General features: G+C 35.8%; 1 protein-coding gene across 1 annotated transcript; it reads right to left on the bottom strand.

Annotated features, from left to right (window-relative positions):
- Positions 1-200: 200 nt before the first annotated feature.
- Positions 201-27,424, bottom strand: oprm1 (opioid receptor, mu 1). Its single transcript, XM_058794999.1, is given in 4 exon segments — positions 201-1,638; positions 1,640-1,973; positions 3,391-3,752; positions 26,923-27,424. Coding segments are annotated over 4 exon segments (1,149 nt in total). The 5' UTR covers positions 27,180-27,424; the 3' UTR covers positions 201-1,442.
- Positions 27,425-27,436: the final 12 nt, after the last annotated feature.

Below are 27,436 nucleotides of genomic sequence, written 5' to 3'. Positions count from 1 at the left end.
CATTCAAAGAGATATTGATCTGAAAAAAAAGAAAAAAAAGAAAAAAGCATTTACAATACTATAACTGAAAAGCTGAGTACCTGTGAGATTTTATAATATATTAAGGTGTGGTAATTTCTGCAAAAATCCATTATCAATAGTGTGGAAGCACAGCTCACACAGAAGTCATTTTCAAACCAAACACCTTTGTTTAGGTCACTGACCAATTTTTCCCATTGAAATGACTGGATTTGACCAGAACAATGGTTAACATCACAGCATCTTTAGAAATATAAACAATGGTTCACATTTACAGTCAGATTGTGTCAATATGCCAGATCAAATCACATTTAAATGGACATTAATGCATATAACTCACCCATCATTTAACGTTAATTCATTTTTCAGAGCCACAACAATTAACAACTGACACAACACATAATAGTCGCATAACTTTCTAATCAGATCTAATTATGCAGCGCCAACTCTCTACAAACACATTCTAGTGTGAATGATTTATTTATGATGTTGCATATAAAAACTTACAGAAACACCTGCACATAGATCTTCAAGGTATTTTAGAGCAATTAACATTTTTTTCAGACAGAATGTGTTAATGCGAGTGACAATCAGACAATTACACTGGACATTTATATTAGTACACGAGATTTGCATCAGAGTACAAGCACAATACATCTGTCACCACTGAAGCATGAAAATGATCTATTGTTGCAAGAGGCGTTTTTGTTATTGTGTTCGGCTTTTCTATGAAGTCCATGGTAAATCATAGAAACAGTGTGCACGTCACATCCAACAGTCATTTGATGATTAATTTCAATCACTCCAAAGGAACATAACTGAAGACGACTTAACCAAATTGCTTTGTTGGCCATGAAAGCAAGTGAAAATTGATATACTGCATGATTTAAGGCAAAGACAGATACACTAAAGGCTGAACATTTAGAAGAAATGTCATTTTATGTTAAATACATAATTTACATTTTTTTCTTCTTCCTACAAATAAAACAATGTTATCAATCATAAAATAATTATTCATATAGCATTTTAAGTTACATTTATATGTTAAAGGGGACTTAAGATGCAACTCTACACAGTACACCAGTACACGGTTCTTGAATGCTGGACTAACCTAACGGACACATCGGATGCATGGCTGTGAACATCACAGATAGTGAAATAAGCTCAGCTTATTGGGGTAATTTGGGGTCAGTAATCTATATATCTTATTTCACACTGAAATCTACTTCAACAGTCTTTCTCCATACCAAAATTGTGAAACAGCTCTGTGCGGGAGGCCTAGCAAGACGCTTAAAGAGGTTCAACCTCAACCGCAGCTCCTATAGGTGATGGTGTTAAACACCCGTGGTGACCTGTGTGACATCCGAGCTCATGTCAACACTGGGCTGGCAGCGGGACTCCAGTGATGACATTTCCATGACTAGTCATACCTGCTGATTCGTCCTGTCCACCGTGTGGCCGCTGGACTGGCCGTCGCGCTGGGGGTTCCTGGTGCGTGTGGAGTTCTGGAGGTCCAGCACGGACGGACTAGGAACACAGAACTCGCGGAAACAGCGCTTGAAGTTCTCGTCCAAGAAGGCGTAGAGCACTGGGTTGAGGCAGCTGTTGGTGTAGCCGAGCGATGCAGAAATGCCAGGTGACGGTCTGCAGGAGCGAGCTGGGAATGGTCACCAGGGCCTTGATGATGACGAAGATGTGGATCGGCGTCCAGCAGACGATGAAAACCGCCACCACCACCAGGACCATTCGGGTGATGCGCCGAAGGTTGCGGTCCTTCTCCTTGGAGCCAGACAGCATGCGCACACTCTTTAGGCGGAGGATCATTAAGCCGTAACAGATGGTGATGATGAGGACGGGCATGATGAAGGCAAAGATGAAGACGCAGATCTTCAGGAGGTTCTCCCAGTACCAGGAAGGATGGGGAAAGAGCAAAGTGCAGTCAGTGATGCCAAATGCTGTGAAAGTAAGAATATAGCACAGTACAATAACACAGTGAGTCATGTGAAAATCATTTCATATTTGTAAAGATGACAGTTAAAGCACTAGTCATTATTTCTTCAAGGCATTATTTAGGGAGCCTCAGAGACCCAGGCCTTTCCGCTACAGCTATTAAACCGCCTTATGATCTTCTTCCCAAATGACTAGAAGTGACATCAATCTAAATTCACTCAGTAACAATTTTCTGCCTCAACACTTCTTTCGTGTCTGCAAAATCTGTGTTGCCACAGTAATAATACGGGACGTTTCCAGTATTGAGGAAAATGTCTTAATATATTAAGAGGAGATGACGCTAAGAACCGAGTGAGTGCGTTGGAGTGCAGTCTGTTCTGATAGGGCTGCGGAAAAACTATGGTACTGTATGTTATAGAAACATTACTTTCTAACATATTAACATTATATGGTAATGTATGGTTACTAGGATGCTTTTTCTAGTTGTTTTAAATAGAAATGTGTTCCATAAACCAATTCTTTTTTAACATTTGTTTGGCAAAATGATTATTAATTTACTAAGCTCAATATGTGTCAATAATGACATTTTCATGAGCAACCATCATAACACAAAATAGATTTCCTGTTCATTTTGAATCGTTCATTACCAAAAAATAACCCGTGGTTCAGTGAGGGAGTTACTTGTTAAGTCAATAACGGTTGTGACTGATTCACGGATTGAGTGAGTTTTTTAAAACTGCTAACTCACAAAAGCGAATCGTATATTGCCTTTCGCACTAATGCATTGTGTTCATTGTAGTGAGCAGAAAAAACCCTGATGTGCAACACACTTTATCAAGATGATATCTGACGAAACTGCAAATGACTTCACATGGAGATTTACCCAATTGTTGCCACTGCCAGTATTGACTATTTTAAATTACTGTCACAGATTTTTTGATTTAGTAGTATGGAGCACTTGACGTGAAAGTCTGTATCTAGTCAGACAATTGGAATTTTGGTACTTTGGCATGACACCATCTGTTGCTTTGTGCAGCCTAGTTACAATGCAACAGTTAATTTTAAAATGTTAAATTAATTTCATGCTTTTCATTGTCATTGGCTTAAAGAGAAACAAAGACTTTCAGAGGTTCACTACAAAATTTAAAAAATCTTTTATCTATTGTTCACTCTCATCTTTCCAAATCTGTGTGACCTTCTTTCTTCTATGGAACACAAAAGAAGGTATTCTTCTTTGTTGTTTTTTTTCTTCTACTCTATTGTATGGACAAAAAATAATTCAAATATCTCCTTTTGTGTTCCACAGAAAGAATGTCATACAATGCCATGACAGACATTCCATTTTTGGGAGAACCATCACTTTAACTGCAGGAATATCTGAGTTTTACATAGACTGTGCATTGAATGTGGTTGTAAACATACAACTGCTGTGGTACTCAATAGTGGTGGAGGCCATGACCATGACAGGGAGACCGATGGCAGATGAGAGGATCCAGTTACACACGTTGACAATCTTGGCGTTCCGGGGGGTTCTGAAGTCCAGGGCTTTAACTGGGTGGCAAACAGCAATGTAACGGTCGACGCTCATAGTGGTGAGGGTAAAGATACTGGTGAACATGTTGTAGTAATCAATGGACATCACGATCTTGCACAGCACGTCTCCAAAAGGCCATGTGCCCATCAGGTAATTCACACTCTGGAACGGTAGAGTGCTTGTTGCCAAGGCATCTGCTAAAGCAAGGTTGAAGATGTAGATGTTGGTCGCAGTTTTCATTTTGGTGTATCTGCAAAGGATAAAAATAGATCAAGATCATTACGTCAACTGAGTTTATTAAATAAAAAGATATGCAATGTGTATTCAGGGAAAAGCAGTTTGATGAGGGTGAGTAATGGGGAAGTGAAGGTACTGGAAACATTTTCTCAGAAAAATACTGAAATAAAAAGAACAGACATAAAAGGCCTCCCCACATAGTCCACCTTTTTCCATCTAACCGCCTAAAATGATTTCAGTGCCCATGGTGTATCAAGTCATTAAGAAAGGTACCTTGTGCATCTTGTAATGCAACTATGACCTTCATTCAAATGCTAATTTAAGAGGCCAGACAACCACCATTATATACACAATTATGCAAAATGTTGCAGCTTTGAGTAATAAAAAAAAACTAAACCCCGTAACATATTTACAAGCTTTTAAGCAGCTGTTTATCCAATTTAAAGGTAGGAATATGAGGTGAGGTTTGCAGACTCAAGGAAATGTTGTTTTATGGATGACATCCATAAAAACATACATGCATATTTAGAAATGCGCAGGTTCAATTTCATTAGGATAAATAACCCTCTAGAAAAGATCTCTAGTAGAATGTACGTACATGAGCAGACACATGGAAAAATACATTTGTTTGAATGTGACACAAAGAGATGTTCGGATGGTTCAAACCTGATGTAAAGAAACCTTCAGTTTTTTTGTGTTTCTCGTTCTCACAACTTAAATTACAAGACATTTTTTTTCTGGATGGATGGATGGGATGGATGGATAGATAGTTTGTTCCAGACAAATTCTGATTTTGATTTTATCTCAAAAAGAAAAGTTAAACCCTACCGTTCACAGAGGCAACACCAACCTTCACATTCATATTACCACTGTTGGAGTCACATAAAAGAATGGTTTCCACACATCACTAGCACAGAAAGCTAATTACACAAGGCATTATTTCCTTAACTGAGTGGTGCATGGTGTGATGAAATGGAAAGATACCTTTGGTGCAAAAATGGAAGATAATTTTTCAAGCTTTTGTTTGATAGAGAACCCCATGAATAATAGAGCAACATAGGGATCTTTCAATCGCTGAAAAATTAGATATTGATTTAAACAATCATTTAGTCTGTAATAGTAAAAACTGTGTGCCAAATGGATGCCTGCATCAATCTAAATATGTAAGCATTTCATGAATAATGCATAACTCATGGAGACTTGGCTCGTTTCCATGAGATATTCTGACTTTTAGCACCTATTTTCTGTGTTTAGGTCTCTGTCCCTTGCTTAATGCGGAGTTCTGAGACTGTATATCAACTCACTTCCTTCCTTTATCAAGAAAATTTGCGGATCTAAATGGTTAATTCCATTAACTTTGTTTGGGAGAGAATTGCATTAAAGCATTATTTCTATGGCTGGTATTCTTCTGTAGTAAACACTACATTTAGATCAAAGAAATACCTACTTTAAAGTCTCTATGTTTGTTACTGTTCTTCTTGGCAAGATAAACAAAAGATGAGCTGTGCACCAGTCTGGACTACGAAGATACACAAATTCTAATGTATTGCAATAGCAGCGGAGATGATAAATTAACAGCATTTGCACTATGTAAACTACCATCTCAGTTAAAACGATTATGATTTGTTAGAGCTCCACTGTTTGACTTTCACAGAAATAAACATAAATCAGGACAAAGTCTTGTCTGTCAAAATGTATACAGTCAGCTATAAAAATATAACCAGTATGTAGACAAAACAACTTCTGCAAAAACAGAGTGTGCGTATGATAAATGCAGCTGCAGTTCCGCTTAGCTGACTGTCACAGGCCAAACTCAAGAAAACACTGAAAATCACAAACATGCACTGGCTAACATGGCTGTTCCCATTCATAGGGGTTTCATACCTTGCACTTGATTTAATGACGAGAATGATAATGCATTTCAGTACAGAGAGGAAGAAACATTAGCCTTATTTTCTTTGAAAATACAAATATATTATTTAAAATAATCATTTTTACAAAGAACAAAAATAGTTCAGTCTGTTCATCCGTCTGTCAACACTACTTTTTATAAGTTTGGGGTTAGTTAATTTTTTTAAACTGATTTATTAATGCTTTCTACTTTCTATTCATCAACAAATCTTCAAATGCATCACAATTTCCACAAAAATATTAAGGAGCACAACTGTTTTCAACTTAAGCACTTAACTTAAGCATCACATCAGCATATTAGAATGATTTCTAAAGGATGTGACACTGAAGAGTAATGACTGTTTATACTGTATTTTTTATTTTTTATCAAATAAACGCAGTCTTGGTGAGCAGAAGAGACTTTCAAAAACAGCTTTTTACATCTTTTACAATATTTGTTAAATAATTGGAACCAAAAATTAATTAAATTCCCGAATTAAATAAAGAAATAAAATGTCAAAATGATTAAATTAAATAAAAATATTAAATTAACAAAAAAGATATAAAGTCAACTTTGATTTTAGTCTACTACACTCTTAAAAATAAAGGTGCTTATAAGGTTCTTCACAGCGAAGCCATTGAAGAACCATTTTTGGTTCCACGAAAGAACCATTCAGTCAAAGTTTCTTTAAAGAACCATCTCTTTCTTACCTTTTTATAACCTGAAGAACCTTCTTTCGCCACAAAGAACTTTTTGTGAAACAGAAAGGTTCTTCAGATCTTAAAGGTTCAGATATTAAAGACAAAAAGGTTCTTCTATGGCATTGTGAAGCACCTTTATTTTTAAGAGTGTAGATAATTTGGCATACATTGCCAACAAAGTTAAAGGGATAGTTCTGATGTTTGATGTTTATCTGCTTACCCCCAGGGCATCCAAGATGTAGGTGACTTTGTTTCTTCAGTAGAACACAAATGAAGATTTTTAACTCAAACCGTTGCAGTCTGTCAGTCATATAATGTCAGTCAATGGTACCCACGGCTTTGAGAGAAAAAAACCCCTCATTTTTGGGTGAACTTTCCCTTTAACAGGCCATTGTACATCTGAGCACATATGCAACAGATAAATGGAATTAAAAAAAAAAAGTAATTAAAAAATTTCAACAGTTGTAAAGCATTAGTGAAAATGCTTAGACACAACGTTCCTTCCCATGGTGAAGTGGGCAGATTCATTCATCACTAACTGGAAGTCTCATACAAGGGTTTAGGCTGGTAGCCATTACTAATGATTACCTTGTCATCCAAAGGCTCTTTGCACCAGACAAATGATCACACTGCTTATGTTTCCCACAAGGCACTGACTAATTATGAGGGCATCTCAGGGATGCACTGCTCCTCTGTACTTCACATTAAAGACATTTGAGATGAAATGTGAGGCCTTTGAGTCTAATCATTGAGTGGAAGAGCTCCTCTTTGGCGTTGTGAACACCACTTACTGGAAGCACATTAAAATTGTATTCATCTTGCTTGCTGAATCAACATTGATGATTAATAGTATACAGTTGTGTTTTGGATGCTGGTGAGCAGTTCTTTACAGAAACTGTTACTGTACATCTATGCCATCTCTGAATCTTTGGAGGAAAAAGTAAGGGAAGTTTACCGATATCGGACAACATGCCTGGCAACCAAGACTTCTGATTAACCTAGAGGAAGGTGTGCAGTATTGCTTATGGAAAGAATTAGAAGTGTCATCCACCAGCTCAGAGCACACTCCATAAGTTAAGTGAGGACACCCAGCTGCTAACTCTGAGATGAAGACAGACACATGTCTTCCACAGTTAACACACACTCTACAAAGAGCTGTCAAAAGCAACTGTTCAAGCATAAAAACACAGAAATGAAATACCTGTCATTCAGATGGTGTCTTTGTCCATGTCAGTTTTCTTGAGTGAAGTCGAACTGATTTAAAATGTCTGAGTATAATTATTCTCTCTGCCTCTGGCATGTAAAGACCGCTAATGCTCATACAACATGACAGATGACAACCTGTAAAAATAGGGATTTTAAATACCCTGCAAGTGGACCTTCAGGTCTTGATGGTGAGAATATTTGTGGCAAGATGATTCATTTTCATCTGTTACTGTTGTATTCTCATTATTATTTCCATAAATTATTAATGAAATGCTTTGTTTAAAACTCTGAGGCACATGTCTGTGTTAAATAAAGAATAATGACTGTTTAAATTGTATGAGGATAATAGATTAAAAACATAACACCATTTCTCTCATATTAGGTTGTTCATTTGAATTATTCATTCATCAAAGTCTCCCGGGGGGGGGGAACAAATCCACAAACATATTAAGCAGCACAACTTGATTTCACCATTGATAATAATAAGAAATGTTTCTTGAGCAGCAAATCAACATATTAGAATGATTTCTGATGGGTCATGTGACACCGAAAACTATAGTAATAGCTGCTGAAAATTCAGCATTAAAATTATATTAAAATAGATATCATGTATTTTTAGTAGTAACGACATTTTACAATATCACTGTTTTTGCTGAATATGTTATGTGAATATAAGCAACTACTTCTAAAACATTAAATCTTACCTACCCCAAACTTTTGACTAGAAGTGTATTCATTTAATGAGTATTTTTAATATTAGTTCCATAAATCAGAAATTACATGAATAAGAGTATCAAGAGAAACCACAATGTAATTTCACTCATATTCTTCTTTTTTTTCAAAGACAATGCATTTGTAAATGACTTTTGTTGAAGGAACTGTGTAGTAACCAGACAAATCAGATTTTGTTATGAAAAAACCAAGGACTTGCTTGTTGCTAGGGAACACCAGAACATGTGCAGATTTCTCGTACCATCTACCTATCTGCAATCTGCTCATAGATATAGACATATTGCTATGCTAAATTCCAGATATTGGTTTAGAAAACACTTGGAACAAATTAACTTTATGGTGTTTGTGAATTAGATGCTGCACTAAAGCATTAACTCAAAATGGCATTTGATTGCCATAAGTGGGAGATGTGCATCACACAAATAAATGATGATGACTCAAAATAATCTAAGCTTTGAAATTACATGCTGCTTAATAGGATGTATATGAAAAAAAAAATTGTTTAGATACCCAATTATCAGCCTTTAAATGCAAGCTGTCAATCCAAATGGCAAGCTTCTAAAATGGGCATCAGCAAGCATTTTCATCTATAAAAGCCAGAAAAGAAGAAAATGGGATAGAAACAGATGAATACATCAAAAGCTCCTTTTCTCTTTTTGTCATTGTGTGCTTCTGATTTCAAAGCGTCCAAAATGGCAGAGGAAAATATTATAATGTAACCAGAATGCATCAAGACAAACTAATCTGGGTGAGTCATGCATGAGTTGCCTATGCTGATTCAAAACTAATCAAAGGCGACGTTTACATTTAAAATGTCAGACACAGTCTAGCTAATGCACGCGTACTAGGCTGGAGTCCAGTGCCAGCACCTGGAGTCCCAACAACAACCAGCCAGCATGTGCTTATGTTTTCATGCCAATCAGATGGCTGTCAGGTGCAGTCTTGTCATCTGTCAAGAATAAGGGTGCTGACAAATAGTGCTTTTCAAGTCATTCCGTGGCTCTCAGAGGCTGAAGTGTCTCTAGGAATCTGTTTAGGCTTTGAAAATGCTTTTTTTTTTTTCATATTCTCCGTTGCTGCAATCCAACTGCATTTGCTCTTTAGATGGCAAAACTAAACTTAAAAAAAAATTATTTTAATGGTACAATACTGTAAAAACGCTACAGTAAAAATAATAATAGCGATAACCTTACATTTCATGTTATTTTACAGTAAAAAAAAAATCTTACATTTTACAGTGAAAAATGTAAACTGACATTTTTAGAATTCCCTGGGTGACACTTCACATTTGCTTCTTAAAAGTTTTAGTTATCAGTTATTGTATGTACATTAGGGTTTTGTGTTACAACTTATGTTATTTATTTAATATTTATTTCATTATTTTTATGTTGTGTGTGTGTTACCATGATGGTGTATTTGTGTATATGACACTGTGTGGACCTCAGTTTATGGAAAACCTACTTCTTCTTATGGCTGGTATTATGGTAGTTGCAAAAGAGATTTTCATAGTTAAGTAGCCTTGCTTATTTAGCGGAAAATTGTTTAAAATTTAGTAAGTAAGTGTGTGTGTGTGTGTAAATTACAGTTTTAAACAGTCTGTTCTATAAATGTTTAAATTTTTACTGAACATAAATAACTATAAAGATAAATGCCAAGTTCTGTCATGAAACTCTGGCACAAGATGATTGGTTCATATTGCATACGCAGCCAATGAGCGTGCTGCTTTACATTTAAATGGCTGTTTAGCATTCACTAGAGCAGTTCGTAGACCACCTTCCCCTGCTCCACCTGTATAGATCTGCTTCGGGTTATTAAATATGCTATTAGTGCGGCCAAGACCAAATACATTAATATTTTCATATCCATAACCATACTAAAATCTTCAGAGAGTTGTCAAGATAGAATTATATTAGTATCCACTCCAACGCAAAATAACATTGCGTTTATTATAAGCACATGCTGCAGTTCTATTCTGCCTCAAGCTCTTTAAAGCAGGGTGGATTCTGATTGGCTCTCAATGTTTTTATCATTTATCAGCTGGAAAAAATTGTTTTCAAAATGATTACAATGATATCATTCCTCTGTGTTGTTAAAGATATAGGTGTGGTATTTCAATTTAGAATGATTTTTTAAACTATTCATTTATTCTGGCAACCATAGCTGTTTTTTTTTTTTACTACAGTGATTTATCAAAAACACATTATTGATAAATCATTAAGACACCATTATTCATAAGCCAAGGCAAGGACTGTGGTTTTATCTGACACCGAATAACATTTTTTGGTAACTCTTTACAATAAGGTGTCATTTGTTACCATTAGTTAATGCATTAACATGAACAAACAATGAACAGCTGAATTTTTATTAACTAACATTAACAAAGATTAATAAATAATGTAATTAATATATTGTTCATTGTTAGTTCATGTTAGTTAGTTCACAGTGCATTAACTAATGTTAACAAACACAACTTGTGATTTTAATAATCCATTAGTAAAGGCTGAAATGAACTTTAACTAGTTTTTTACGATCGCTATGACAAGTTTTTCAATACTTTTAACAATTTTCCTAAACTCTTAACACAGTTAGCACAACACCCGTCTGTGTAGGCTATACAATTAACACATTTCTTGTTGCTTTGAAACAAAATGCATACAGTTAACACAAATTTAAAATGCTTGAACTTCTTTTACACACAAGCTCAACCAAGACCAAAACAATGTAATTTTACTGCCAAATTTTCAAATGCTTTCACACTGTACATCATGTTCTAAAACTAACTTATATGCTAAAGTCAAAGTGGACAGCTGTTCATATTGTGAATTGAAACACACATATGTCCCCTGTATTTTATTCCATTGCTAATGAGAAACAGATGATTGAAGTTATGCAAATATATAAATTACAGCTGATTCCCCTCTAGGAAATACACTCAGGTGTTGAGGTTCTTTCAATCGCATGACCATAAGATATACAGGTGCTGGTCATATAATTAGAATATCATCAAAAAGTTGATTTATTTCACTAATTCCATTCAAAAAGTGGAACTTGTATATTGTATTCATTCATTACACACAAACTGATATATTTCAAATGTTTATTTCTTTTAATTTTGATGATTAGAGCTTACAGCTCATGAAAGTCAAAAATCAGTATCTCAAAATATTAGAATATTTACATTTGAGTTTGAATAAATGACCATCCCTACAGTATAAATTCTGGGTATCTCTTGTTCTTTGAAACCACAATAATGGGGAAGACTGCTGACTTGGCAATGATCCAGAAGACGAACATTGACACCCTCCACAAAGAGGGTAAGTCACAGAAGGTCATTACTGAAAGGTGTGGCTGTTTACAGAGTGCTGTATCAAAGCATATTAAATGCAAAGTTGACTGGAAGGAAGAATTTGGGTAGGAAAAGGTGCACAAGCAACAGGGATGACCGCAAGCTTGAGAATACAGTCAAACAAAGCCGATTCAAACACTTGGGAGAGCTTCACAAGGAGAGAACTGAAGCTGGAGTCAGTGCATCAAGAGTCACCATGCTCAGACGTCTTCAGGAAAAGGGCTACCAAGCCACTTCTGAACCAGAGACAATGTCAGAAGCATCTTAACTGGGCTGTGGAGAAAAAGAACTGGGCTGTTGCTCAGTGGTCCAAAGTCCTCTTTTCAGATGAAAGTAAATTTTACATTTCACTTGGAAATCAAGGTCCCAGAGTCTGAAGGAAGAGTGGAGAGGCACAGAATCCATGTTGCTTGAAGTCCAGTGTGAAGTTTCCACAGTCAGTGATGATTTGGGCTGCCATGTCATCTGCTGGTGTTGGTCCACTGTGTTTTCTGATGTCCACAGTCAACGCAGCCATCTACCAGGAAATTGTAGAGCACTTCATGCTTCCTTCTGTTGACAAGTTTTATGGAGATGCTGATTTCATTTTCCAGCAGGACTTGGCACCTGCCCACACTGCCAAAGGTACCAAAAGCTGGTTCAATGACCATAGTGTTACTGTGCTTGATTGGCCAGCAAACTCGCCTGACCTGAACCCCATAGAGAATCTATGGGGTATTGTCAAGAGGAAGATGAGAGACACCAGACGCAACAATGCAGAAGAGCTGAAGGCCACTATCAGAGCAACCTGGGCTCTCATAACACCTGAGCAGTGCCACAGACTGATCGACTCCATGCCACGCCGCATTGCTGCAGTAATTCAGGCAAAAGGAGCCCCAACTAAGTATTGAGTGCTGTACATGCTCATACTTTTCATTTTCATACTTTTCAGTTGGCCAAGATTTCTAAAAATCCTTTCTTTGTATTGGTCTTAAGTAATATTCTAATATTTTGAGATACTGATTTTTGACTTTCATGTAAGCTCTAATCATCAAAATTAAAAGAAATAAACATTTGAAATATATCAGTCTGTGTGTAATAAATGAATATAATATACAAGTTTCACTTTTTGAATGGAATTAGTGAAATAAATCAACTTTTTGATGATATTCTAATTATATGACCAGCACCTGTACAGTAAAAGAGGACCTCTTTGGGCCAGGGGCGGATCTAGAAAATAATTTTTAGGGTGGCAAAGGGGTGGCACGGCGTCTATGAGGGGTGGCAACACCAAAGCAAGCCCCCATCCATAGTTTTTGGGGATTGATTGTCTGTCATGCACAGTTGTTCACAAATATTGCATTACCATTAAGTAATCATCTATACTGTTTAAAATGAAAATTTTTCAATATCCATCATGGCACCAAGTCAATACACAATATAAAAAACTTCAACAGGTTCTAAATGTTTCTGAGCTTGTATCACTAAAGAAGACATGCGGTTCTATTAATATTACATAGGCTACTTAGATGGTATAAATCATGTTTTAGTGCAAGTTTAAGAGTAACACTTTTGAATTTTCTAACATTAGAAAGAAATACAATAATATCAAAGCATTGCAACTGGATCAGTTTTGAAAACAATGTTTGATTTTCTGTTATTACCAAAGGTGGGAATGTCTGTAATCACCCAGAACACACTATAAATAGTCTAGCAACACCCCAACAACTGCAAGAGCCTAGCAACCACCCAGAACATCCTAGCAACGCTTTAGCAAACACCTAGAACATCTAACTGACCAAACTATTTATGTTTCTTAAACAAAAATTTAAGACAAGCCAGCATAAATGTGTCTATCAAACTGTTCAATTTAGTTATTACAGGTATTCTTAAATACTTACACACAATTCAAATACACAGATGACGTTCCTGCCCAGTGAAAACTCATGAGATCAAAAACACTTAAAAAACTCTTAGGATTCAGGAATTATTATTGCAGCTCAATGTCTATTACAGAATACAACATAAATTAAATTACAGATAATAATAATAATTCAGCAATGAACTTTGGGGAACAGATCATTTTCATTTTACTACTTTTTTTCAGTAGATGAAAAACACTAGAAAAGTTAAAATACCAAAGAATTGTATATGGACAAAATAAAAATAAGTAAATTCAGCATCCACTGCACATTTGGTCAAATTTCATTACAGTATACAGCAGTTTCCTGGTCTCCTGACACAAGACTAGCTATAGGCAGTCATTTCTCAGTTCTGAAAACATGCAGTAGCTACACATAAAAATTATTACAAATAAAATTTGACAGTCACACGTTTGAAGGTGTACAACATGTAGAATATGGAAAATATGGAAATTTCCATCATCTAATGTACTGGTACTGTACTGTAATTATACTGAATGTGTAAAACCCATGTCTATTATTAATTCAGCTCTCTCCTCTCTCCGTTGTTAGGATGCAGAGATTCTGATTGGTGTAATCAGTTTTGCTACCTAATGTTTAACTTAATCATTGTTAAACTTTTTGAGAAACGAGTCTTTGTTTTGAGAACTGAATTAATGGTTTGGGAAAATGGACCAACTAAAATCAGTTATATTATGTTAACAATCGAGAAAACGTCAATACAATATTCCTACCTAACTCTGCTATTAGTTTTCGTGATCTGCATCTTCTTATTGATTTCATGTTATTGTTTCGTCCGATATGGCAGAAAGGCCTCTATATCCATGATGAAAGTGGAGCGAGCGGTCGGAGAATCGATCACCAAACAATTACGGGATGAATCTCACTTATCTCAGACACATCCGGGCGCGATTAGATTTCTCAGAGGACTTCTGAATAAACCGAGAATCAGTATCTGATTCACGAACAAATGCAAAAACAATTCGTATGGGCCGCGCTTTGTGTTTTCGACTCAAAAATAACCGGTTCATAAGAGTCATTTGTTAATGAAGCCGACTACACTGGGCGCGCTGCGTGCGCGTGCAACCATCGTGCACAGTTTAGTGAAAGACTTGTTTGTTTGTTTTTTGCCATTATTTTCCGTTAGGCTGTCATCGCCGCGGCTGAAAAGTAGCACATGAAGCACTGCTTACATTTATATTTTATTCTGTGATAATTCTGGGGTGGCAGGTGGGGTGGCACAGCTTTTTCTTAGGGTGGCAGTTGCCACCCCGGTAGATCTGCCCCTGCTTTGGGCTGATCTTGTGTGGAAAAGTGCACTCTTGCATAAATGTGAGATTTTAGAAGATCTGCACCAAAGACTGGTGCGAGAGAAAGGGGACAGGTGGGAGACCACTTGCCAATATATGTGATCACATGGAACAATGTGGCATTCCACCATTCCCAGTGCAGTCAGAGCCTGGTTTGATACCCATTCGAGAATGATGTCTCTTTTCCTTGCCCCTTACTCCCCTTTCCTCAACCCCATTGAGGACTTTATGGTGTTTTTCTGACCCTGGAGATGACCATTGTCCACAGGACCAAATGTCCCTCCAGGATGCAATGGATGCTGAATGCCAAGACATCACAGCTGAACAATACCAGGAAGGATAAGGCATACCAAAAGATTCTTCCCAAGATGCCTTGCCAGAGAAGATATCAGGTGTGATGTGGATGAGAACATGTGGCCAAACGCAGAAGACCGGGAAAATTAGATTACATTTATTTATTTATTTATTTTTAATTCTTCTGTGGGTTTTTCTGTTTATATATTCACATAATAAATGACAGCTATATTGCATTTTTTTTCTTGCATTCTTGTTTTCTTTCTTGTTTTTCTAATGTTCTGTAGCAAATAAAGCCTTTAATGCAGCAATTATGTCTCTGTGTCCCCCATAAACCGTTCATCCTATAAAGCTACTCTGAGATGGGTCATTCAATTTTTGTATTGAATTTCTGCAGCAAAATAAACAAAACACGTGCATTTACTAAACCCAAAACAGAAAAAGAAACTGTAGTGTACAACACAATCATCAATGCAATATACTGTCTATTAAGGTCAGACCTGACACCAAAAATAATGCAGCTTCTGTAATTCCATTTGATGTTAGTGTTTTTATGATATTGTGCTTTGACTGACTAAATGTTCCTGTTGGAAGAGAACATGTGTTAGTGTTTTGGAATAATAATTTGATTTTGAGACATGTTTGCAGTGTTTAGGTAGATGTTGTGTTTTGTGTTAGTGTATTATTGTAATTTGAAAATTAGTGTTGGAGTTTAGTTTGCAATGTGTGATTTTGAGCATGAAATTAACTGTTTTGTCAATTATGTGTTGGTGCGTTAAGAGTTTAGGAAAATTGTTAGAAGTATTGAAAAAATGTCATAGCGATCATAAAAAAACTGTAAGATTAATAAATAGAAGTATTGTTCATTCTTAGTTCATGTTAACTAATGTAGTTAACTAATGAATGTTAACAGTCTATCAGCGGAAGTTAAAATCAGCTTGTAAGTGTATTTACTTATCTCATTAGTGTTGCTTGTTTTATTAACTGTGTGCAGACGTGCTGAAATCGCGTTTGGTCTCGTACTGTATCGCATCCCTTGTCAGTGTCGGGTGCTTGCTTGGCCATTTGTTGTGATTAACAAGAAAGTGTGTTCAGCTGAATTCAATTAGTATTTTGTTAGACGGGTATAAAAAAAGCTTAGTTTACCGTGAAGGCCTCCTCGTGTCAAGACCGAAGAGTGTAAAGACCATCGACTCTACCGACTCCACCAGGCAGGGAAACCGACAAGGGAAATAAGTATCGCTTTTTTATTTTTCCTCTTTCCTACTACTTGTCAGAGGTGAATACTTGAGTAATTTTACTTGATTACTTTACTTAAGTATTATTTGGGGAGATTTTTACTTTATTCAAGTACAATTTAAACTGACTAGTACTTTTACTTGATTACATTTCTGAAGAAAAAACTGTACTGTTTACTCCTTACAATTTTATTTCAACTTAAAAAGTACATTATATTTTTATTTGATCTTATGCACATTAAATATGGTAAACGGAATCTCAAACATGTGTTCTTGACGTGATAACCAATGATCATTGTTTTCACGCATCAAACACACAGTTCTGCTTCAGTTATGACTTTCATCAGGTAAATCTGGGTTCAAAAGTTCAATGAATATTTTTAAAATCTTAATAATTACATGATTTGCTCATTAATTCATATAATTAGTCACAAATAATTATGTAGCAATATTTGCTGAGAAAAATCCCAAATAAAAATGCCCCAAATAAACAATTAAAAGATTAATTATCCTTTTAAACAGTGATGTAGACGACACAAAAAAGTGGCCTTTCAAAACGTTAATGTTGTATGTTTTAATTCTATGACACTCCTCATTAATTCAGCCCATTCTTGCATTCTGTCTGGAATATGTTTCTAACCTCTGCATTACATTGTTATTAAGCGATAGTTCACCCAAAAATTAAGATTCTCATGTCGTCCCAGATGTTCATTACTTTCTTTTGACAGATCAACACAAGCGAAGATTTTTAGTCGGTGTAATACAAGGGGACAGGACCTCTATAGAAACAACACAGTGAACACGACGGTCAAGTTAAAAATGTTAGTATTTGTAATTTTCTCACACATGTCTACCATTTCACTTAAAAAGACACTCATTCATTAACAGGGGTTGTATGAGTTACTGTCATTCACTTTGTGCAGTTTTTGAAGTGTCATTTTTGGAAGTCCCATACTTGTCTTATTATACGAAGAGAGATGATTTAGATCTTAGTTTGTGTTCATCTGATAAATAAAAGTCATATATATGGAATGGCATGAGGGTGGAAAGGATGGAGTTTCCTTTTAATTCCTTTCCCTGCAATGTTTTTTTTTGTGTGTGTTCCGCTGTGCTGCACTTTAACTGTTATCGCTGCACTATGTGTTTGACCTGTGCCACTGCATTTTGTTTCATTTTCTCCCTTTAACCAAACTTCTGTATGTCTAAAAAAAATTACTTTTTTAATTTACAATTTAAAGTTTAAAGTACTTTTTTACTTTTAATGAAGTATGTTTTTGGCCAGATACATGTACTTTTAATTGAGTAAAATTTTCACTGAGTATCTTTACTTTCACTTGAGTAAAATTTGAGTACTTTTTACACCTCTGCTACTTGTTTCACTTCTGTTTCAGTTTTTATAACCGTTTATTACTATGTGTATGTAAGTTGTTGCTGTTTTTTAGCATGTGTGTTTGGCTCAGTGTTTTTTTTTTTTTTAGGATTACTGATAAACTAATGCAGTTTGATTTGTATTTATCTATTTTAGTTTTAGCTACAGTTGTAGTAATGTTGTCATTTTATTAGTTTTTTTATGTCTACATAGGTTTTTTAAGTTTCTTAGTTATTTAATTCGAGTTATTTTAGTACTTCAACATACTAAATGGAAATTAAACATATATATATATATATTTGAATTAATTTATGTGTGTGTATATATGTACGTATGTGTGTGTGGCTGTACATACACATATGTAGTTGTTTTTTGGTGTTTGGCTTGGTGTTATGTTAGAATCATTATTATACTCATACCTTTTTGTTGTTTTAGTATTTTGAATTGTTTTTGCTTTATTTTTTGTTTTCACTTAAATGTGTAGTTTTGAAATGTTGTTTCATGCATGTCAATTTTATTTAATTTCTCTATTTTCTTAAATGTGTGTAGGCCTATATATAGTATTTATAGAGTTTTAACTTTTAGTTTTAGTTACTTTTTCTTATTTGTAAGTCGCTTTGGATAAAAGCGTCTGTTAAATGACTTAAAGTAAAGAACCTTATTGTAAAAATTCTGCAGAGAAGCTTGGCCTCTAATATGTAAGGGATAATCAACGGCTAGCTGTGCATTAAACGATTTGAATGCACGACGTGGAGGCGAAGAACCACCCGACGCGAAGTGCATTCAAATCGTTTAATGCACAGCTAGACGTTGATTATCCCGTTTATGCCATGGTCATTTCCCAGCATTCACATATTAAAGATGTTAACAATATTTGTGCTGCAATATTTGACCGGAACGATAAAAGTGACGGTTATTTTCGTCTGTATTATTATTCAACTGTAACTGTATGTTACAATAGTTACCAATGTTTATAGGAAGCGCATTAATATAGAACGTGATTAAACTGACCTGGAACTACCTGTGCGGTTAAAAGAATTTAATCAACACTTGTCAGCCAATCGGAATCGATTATTCAGACTGACCATGGCATAATCTCATTTAGTTCATTCACACAGCACAACAGCTCCAGTCCAACAGCAAGCTTGATTGGCCAACACCGCTCTATATCCTCCTGTGAACAGCCGTTCTACAGTGTCGATTCTCTGTCTTTTTTTTTTTTTTTTTTACAATATCGGCAAAAACATTACTTGGTGGGGATACAACCTCTCAAAACAACATCCTTCCTGACAGAAGCCCTATTTACACACTTTATAATGGATCATAAGGACCAATGCACAAGGATCAATAAACATTTGTGGCTACTGTCCCTTTTGTTAGCTCCGTATACATCATTAGTACACTTACCTAAAAATTCAGAAGTACAGCTCAAAATGCTATAAAGTGAAAAGGGTGTAAAGAGTGGGCGCTGGATCGAGTATAGCTGTCTGAAACCTGAGGACATTCATCATTCAGTTATTGAGAGCACAGTATGAACTGAATTACCCTCTTTTGGTTGTCTCTGATATGATTTTTGCTTTTATCTTAATAATTGAATGTTTGAGCTTCATTTGGCACAAATCAAGGGGAAAATATGCAGAGATAACGGTGGAATATCACCAAGCTTTTGATGAAATTGTGGGCAGTATTGATTTTTTGTGCCTCATCGCTTGTGTACTTTTCTGTGGAAGAGTGGTAAAAACAAGAACAGCTTTTAACCTTTCCTCATGATGTATATGAGAAGCTAATCTAAAATGAATTGATATGTACAAATGTTTACTCTATTCTATATCCTTCTGCCTAAAGAAATATAATTGATGAATGTTTTCCATTTATTTCTCATTTGCTTGTAGCTGCAGGACACATGAAAAAAGGATGCAGTTATTGCCAGAGCTCAAATGCTGTAAACAATTGCATGGCTTTTCCATGGCAACGAGAGGCATATGCTATTATAAATTCACAGCATTTACCCTCTCTTAACACTTAAAACCTGTTTTCTGCACAACTGTGAATGTTTCTCACTTGCAGTAATACCTGAACACTGGATGCTCAACAGGTTTAAACAACAGGAATCCAGGTACAATTTCCACAGTGTCAAGCTATGAAGAACTGAATTGAAATGTTGAACAGATATGATGACTGTTTTAGAACACATTTTACAGCTGTGGGTAAATATTGGTGTTTATCATATTGACACCAAAAGAAAAACAAACTATTTAAAAGTTGAGGTTTTTTTCGAATGAACATCTAGGCTTTGCATCGAGGGAATTCTATGTGGAACTCTATAAATTATTAATAAGCTAAAAAAAAAAAAACTTGCGTTTTTCTTAAATGAGTGCTGTAGTATAAGGGGTGGGTTTTGGTACAAGTGTGACACTAAAAAGTTGCAGAAGCAGGACTTGAAGGAAATGCCTTTGATCTTGACTTCTGATCTTGAGATTGCATGTAGGACGTTCCGATGTGTTTTAGACAGTGATCTTAAATATATTTGAGTTCCACAATACTAGCAACTAGACTTATAAACAAACTAGGGTAATACAATTACAAAAGGTATGTTAATATTTTGTAAGCCAGCTAAGTATGAAAAAAGTCAGATGCTATGTGCACTAATTGTAGATGTCTGCACCAAGCATAAATATCAACAAGTACAATCTTAACACTAAGTGCAAATAGAATTGACATCCAATTTTTACTAAGGGTAAAACATCTGAGCAATGGTGGGTGGAGTTGGATATTCGCAATGCCTCATATTTTGTATTCTATTTTGTTTACAAGCACCAGTTTTCATTCTGTGGACAAAACCTCAGTTGGGAACCATAAAAAGATACACTGTAAAAAAAAAAAAAGAAAAGTTGAGCGAACTTAAAAAAAATTGTTTTACCAGCTTCAGCAGATTTTTGAGTTTGCTCAACTTATTTTTGTTGGAGATTCTCAAATTTTTGTTGTATAAACTTAAAACGACAAGTTGGCTCAACTTTTTTTTTTTTTTTTTACAGTGTAGTTATGTCACCCCCATGTTGTTTAAAAACTTATGGCTCTCTTTCCTTTGTGGAATACAGAAGTTTTTTTTTTCATATAGTGAATGTCAGTGTAGGGGAAAGTTACTTTTAAAAGTAATGCATTACAATCAGTGTTGGGAAGGTTACTTCGGAAATGTAATAGGTTACTGATTACAAGTTACCCTACACTGTAAAAAAAAAATCAGTAAAATTTACGGTAAAAAAATACGGTTGCAACATTTTAAATTTTACAGTTTTAACTTAAATTAACATTTGTTTTCATATAATGTTAATAAACCAACCTATTGAAGTACCTTTTGTAATGCACGGATAACCAAATGCAGAAGGTGATGAGAAAGTCACATGATGAACCAAAGCCCATCACAAGCAGCTTTTAAATAATAACATATATAGAAGGTGTACAGTGTCATTCTCACAAACACTAAACACCATTATGGTGAGACTCATCAAAAATGAAATATGCAATAAACATTAATTTAACAACATTAGATGTAACATACAGCCCTAATAAACATAACTGATAAGAAAAAAACTAAGAAGAAACATAGTTATTTCAAAGAAAAAACATCCAATTTGAAATGCAACGCAGGGAATTCTGAGAACGTCAATTTACGGTTTTTCCCTGTAAATTTTACATTCTTTTTAGTTTCCAAAAACGGTATTTCACCGTAAAAATGTCTGAAATGTCTATTACAGTTTTTCACCATATATATTAGGGGAACTTACCGTTAACCATTTAACAGGTTTTTACTGTAGCATTTTCACAGTTTTTTTTACCGTTAAATTCACGGTAATTTTTTTTACAGTGTATTTAAAACGTAATAGTAGTGTTAGTAATAGTACTATTAGTGTTATTAATATAACGGATTACTTTTGATTACTTTTTGATCACTTTTCTACATTTATAATGAATGTTTTCAACAGTTAATCATTTTCAAACATTTACACCATGCAGGGTTAACCTTACAGTAGTATTCAACACTGATTACTGTCAAGACTTTCAAAACCTTCATCACTTGAATTAAGATGATGATAATAATACAAAATCAGACTTTAGTACCACCTTTTAATTTGAGATTGATCCGAAGTTCAATGCAGATTTAAAATCATAAGAAATAGTTTACTGATACTGTTTTTGAAACCAAATCTTCGCATAACTACTGGCATCTAATGCTTTGGAAAAGTTAACTAAAAAGCATGTGTCCTATTCTGTTTACTAAACTCCTGAAACACTGGTGTCTTTTGAAACATTGGTGTCCATTTTGTATATGGTATGACCATAGTTTTCTGAAAAGAAATTGTAAAATGCTCATGAAGTGACTCAGAGCAGTTCTAGAGATTATGTTTGTGTTCATGTACTCCTATATTGAGGAGGCAGAGGCTGAAAACACTGCGAGCGATACACACGCTTCAGTATGTGTAGTAAATGAAACTGCGCATCTGAGCCGTTAGTTTCCACAGACACACGCAGATTGTGCAGGATCTTTTTGCAGCTTAATGTTAACAGACGCTATATCGCGTTTTGATTCAAGTGTACTGACCTACTTTTGATTTATTCATGCAAAATGTGGCATATTTCGTAACATTCCACGTTATAGGAATTCCATTTTTATGACTGTTCGTGTTTTCCACATTGCGGAAGTTAGTTACTTTTTATGGAAAGTAATGCGTTATTTTGAGTTACTTTTTAAATCTGGGCGGGGCTTGCATGTTTGTTTTTAATATAAAAATGTAGTTATTTTACAAATGTAAAAGCCCGTTCACAACAAAAGTGAAATGAATACACCTCAGGCTGAAGGAAATGTAAATTCATGTCTATACAGTAGAGGGTGCTGCTCAAACAAATTGCACGAAGAATATGAGGCAGATGTTGAATGTTCAACACTATGGAAGGATTTTCCAGACTATTTTCAAAAGCAATTGCAAATTGTATTTTCAATTGCGTTTTCCACATGTGGGCGCATAAATTGGGACATGATCCAAATTGCATGGCCGTTTCGAACTTACGTAGTAATAGAGAGCGCATCACTCAAGATCTTTTACTGTTTGCACTCCGATTGAGGCACATAAACAAACAGACAGTTCAAATCTGCACGTATTTACCTATTTGCCACCTATATCATATCTTATAATAGAGCACCTGCCTCAAGATCTCTCAGTCTGTTTACACTCCAATTGATGCACGTAACAAAACAGAAAATGCTGCTACTCCTGCTCTGCCTGCCCTAGATGTGTCTTCACACAGAACGTGCCACAGCCAAAGTGAATTAATATTAAAAATCATGTGCATCAATCGTAGTGTCAGGTGGCTGTCTTGAGACTTGCGCGACGCTTTGGTGCCACGGCCCACGGGACTCGTGCTCCATAACAGATTAAAACTATTAAAATATGAAATAATATACATTTATATATATATATATATATATATAAGGTGGAAAAATGGGTAAATAAATATAGATTGGCACTGTTTTTTTGTTTTGTTTTTTTCAAACAGTAAAAAATATTGAGGCAGGTGTGACGCGCTCTTTTACAGATTAAAAGAAAGGAATAACATGTACTGTAATAAGTGTAGAATTGCACTGTCTGTTTACTCATTTGCGTCAATCGGAGTGAGAGAAGCAGTGAGAGATGTTGAGACAGGTGAAAAGCGTTTCGTTAATAGTGAATATTGAACTATTGTGCGTACCGTTGTTGCTCCCGCTGTTAGCAGGGGATAATCGCTGCATTTGGGGTAAAAAAAAAAAAACAGAATTATGTATTGTGCCAAGAAGGTTGTCTGTTCGTTCACACAGGCACGAACTGATTGACAGTTGCCTTTAGCGGAGCCTTCACCGATTACCTCCATTAATCAAAGCGTTCAGCGCGGTAGTCTGTGAGTGACGTCACCTCCCAATACAAACCCGCCCCCTAGTATAGTCCCGCCCCCTCACAATGACTGACAGCTTTCCGTGTAGACATCGGAAATTCAAATGCAAAATGAATTGCGATTTCATTTGAGTTTTGGCAGGTTACATGCACAACGCAGAGAAAGTGAAAAGGCAAATGTGGAAATTAATATTGCAATTTAAATATGACAGGCTCATAACTCTTAAGACATGGGAAATACAGTTGCAAATAGACTTTGCTTTTTCATTTGAAATGTGACAGTCACTGTGCGTTCGCGAAAGCGAAAATGCAAACAGTATTAAAGCAAGATTTGCAATTGCATTTGGATTATGTCCCAATTTATGCGCCCACATGTGGAAAACGCAATTGAAAATACAATTTGCAATTGCTTTTGAAAATAGTCTGGAAAATCCTTCCATACAACACTATTCAGCAATAACAAAAATGAAATTTGTAATTTTTGCTTAGTATGGTTGAATTGGATCATCGAAGGTCAGTAGCAAAGACATAGTTTAATGAAATGTAATTACATAAATTATATTTGTCTTATTTAACATTTAATTTTGCAGGTTAGTACAGTATAATGTGATAAGTTTGTATTTAACTGTTTTTATTCATTTTGAGGAATAGCCTACTGAATCTGTTTTTGTGCAGGGGGGGGGGGGGGCATAGGCTATAAATCTGCATGTTTTTTATTTTATCTGAGGGATTTTTATTTTTTTATTTTTTTACCTTTTATAGAGGGCATTTTCCCACTAATCTCATTAAATTTCATTTCAAATTCTTACATTTGATCTATAAATTCAATTATAATAATGTGGTTGTTATTATCTATACGTTATCAAATTAAATCATTTACACTGAAAAATGCAACTACATTAAATTCGTTCATTCAAACGATTCGTTCAAACGGCAGATTCATCAGATGTTTATGCATGAGCTAAAGAAACTTTGACTCAACCGATTCGTTCAAAACACTGAATAATTCAGCAATGAATCGGATGGTTGCTTTGAGATGCGCTGTGGTTCCGCCAAAAATATAAGTGACCAAATATTATTGTATTTGCTCATTGAACTGTTCATAGAACTATTAAACGGTCGTAATGGTGAGTGATGTTGCCTAACTAACTGTATTTTAATTATAAAAACTTTCCATTTTGAATTTTTACCTCAGTATGCTGAGTTTCTTAGTGTTTGCGCGTTTTGATTTCTCCTCGAGAGGCTGCGTGAACCTCGCCTCAGCAGCGCAACCTTATATAACCTTATACTGTCAATAGATGCATTATATACAGTTAGCTATATCCACTACTCGCCACTTACTCTAAATGTAATAAAATCTGAATAATTGCGTTTTGGTGTTTATATGGTTATTTTTGGTTAGTGATGTTTTAATCATGTTACTTGTCTGGCATTAATGAAGCGTTAATGTCGAGTCCTGGAGTCTATAGGCTACAGACTCTATAGCTTATAGAGTCTATAGGCTTAGCCCCGGACGGCCCCGGCCCAATTTAAACCCTGCCCCTAACACTGGTGAATGTTAGTTGGATCTAGTGTTGTTTTGGACCTCATTAACTTTCAGTGAATGGGGAAAACAGTTTTTCAAAGTATCTTTGGTGTTCCACAGAAAAAGTCAAACAGGTTTGGAATGACATGAGGATGAGTAAAATTGTAATTTTTGTGTGAAATATTTCATTAAAGGTTAAAGGTTTCCTAGCTAGACCGTACCTAGATAACTGCGTGAGAGGAAATATGCTAATGTACTTTTAAATCGACTACTGTCATTACTCAGTATTTTTTATTTCTCCCAAGACTTATTTTATTACCACATGATGGGAGTCGATAAACCAATCCCTGCCTGCAATCGGCTCATTAATCACAGAAGTAGATTGCACCTACTGGGCTCTCTTATGCTTCCCACTGTAGACAGCCGCCTCTACAGCTGTGATTGGTTGCTCATAAACTCTCAGAAAGTACTGAGTCTCCACAAAGTCAGATGACCTTATGTAGGGGTCAATGCTTCAGCAATTACAAACTAATTTCTTGATTCCTGTATGTCTTTCCGCTCCATATACCACATATCTGCTAATTTAAATGACATTTCTGATGAGCAAATATTATTCTGTTTAGGAAGTGCATATAAAGGTTGTATTCCACATCTTGGACACAGCATCTCTGAATTAAGTAGTTAATGTGTGCGTGATCTGAAATACAGTGCCACCTATTTAATCACAATTCTCTAAGACAAACAAGCCCCCACCCCCTCATTGAAATTCATTCACTTGTGTTTAATTACTCTATTGATTGCATCCTTCCCTTATGCCTATGACTGTGATCCTAGGTTTAGGATCAGGTCAGATGTGTTTGTCATGTGTCTGGTTAGATGAGGCAAGTCACAAAACACCTCTGAATCATCTTATAAGTTGACAGCTGTGAATTGTAGGTGCATGAAGTGAAAACAGCATGGGCATGTGCACAAACACGCTGTAAAGGTGAAGCTAAGAAGTATAGATAACTTCATCCATTTATCTATATGTCTGTCTGTCTATCTCCTTTAAATTTCCTTTGCCTTTTTCATATATCCATTATTATTAGCCATCCAGTTTGTGCTGCATTTCAGCATCGATTATTCATGTGAAGCATCCGCCCAGTTTTGTTCCATTTGCTTGTTCTTCTACATACAAAATCTCTACTGAACGTCAGTATGTTACTTAACACATGTGACTGAGTAGTATGTGTACTTCACCATATCATATAGACAAGAGTCTGAACAACACGTTGTAATGTAGTGTTCTCCCGTACGCTGACAGGAACGTAACATGCGTGCGCACTCAATTATGTTTCATCAGTGATATGAAATGCAGCCTATAGTGCCGAGCTGAGAGGCATTTATATTTTATAAGTGAGAAGCAGACATGTTATACATAAAACATACATGAACTACAGCAAGCTATTTAAAAAATGTATATAATATTATATTACTGATAGGCCGTTTTTGTGACTGAACGACCGAACAGTAGCCTACAGGAGTTTCTGCAATGAACGTGTCGTTATCGACTCTAATGGCCAGAAACACTTATTGAAACACTATCAGAATCTCTTTCAACAGGTCTCCTTTTGAAACTAACAAGCAGCATAGTTTATAAAAGCAACTATTTATCCTCTAAAAGGGCTGTTTGGAGGGAGCCAGCCGTCTCAGATGTGTTATGCCTCGGCTACAGGTAAAAATATTTACCTACGTGTCATCACTTACCTTATAATAACATACATGACGAGAACGTTGCCCACCAGTCCCACCACACACACTATAGAGTACAACGCAGTGATGATGATCGCCACTATCACAGGAGTTGAGCTTTTGTCCAGCTCCGCCGTCCTGTCACATCTGGAGCTGTTCATGTTCACGAGACTGGAGCTGTTGCTGAAGTTTCGGCAGAATACGCTGCTATTCGACATCGCTGGGTTGGAAAGCGCATAGAGAAAGTCCGAAATGTTGCCACTGGTTTCCATGGCAAATGCTGTTCTGCTGCGTTCTTTACGCGCGAGGTTTATCAATCACGTTCTGTGATAACGATACCTGTCCGACTTCAAAACGCTCCCAACCGTTCTTCCTTAGACGGTCTGCTGCTCTACCAGTCTGTTTTGTTTATGACTCCGCTGTTCTTACATTACCCGCGTGAAATTGTATCGTGCGTCTCTCATTGCGCGTATTCGCATTTTATTCAACAAAATGACGTCACATATATATGCACATGACTAGAGGCTTT

This window comes from Onychostoma macrolepis, chromosome 13 (genome assembly GCF_012432095.1).
Source record: "Onychostoma macrolepis isolate SWU-2019 chromosome 13, ASM1243209v1, whole genome shotgun sequence".
In the NCBI taxonomy this organism is placed as follows: Eukaryota; Metazoa; Chordata; class Actinopteri; order Cypriniformes; family Cyprinidae; genus Onychostoma; species Onychostoma macrolepis.
Note: the sequence above shows the minus strand (reverse complement) of the source record. Positions and strands in the feature narration are given on the sequence as shown.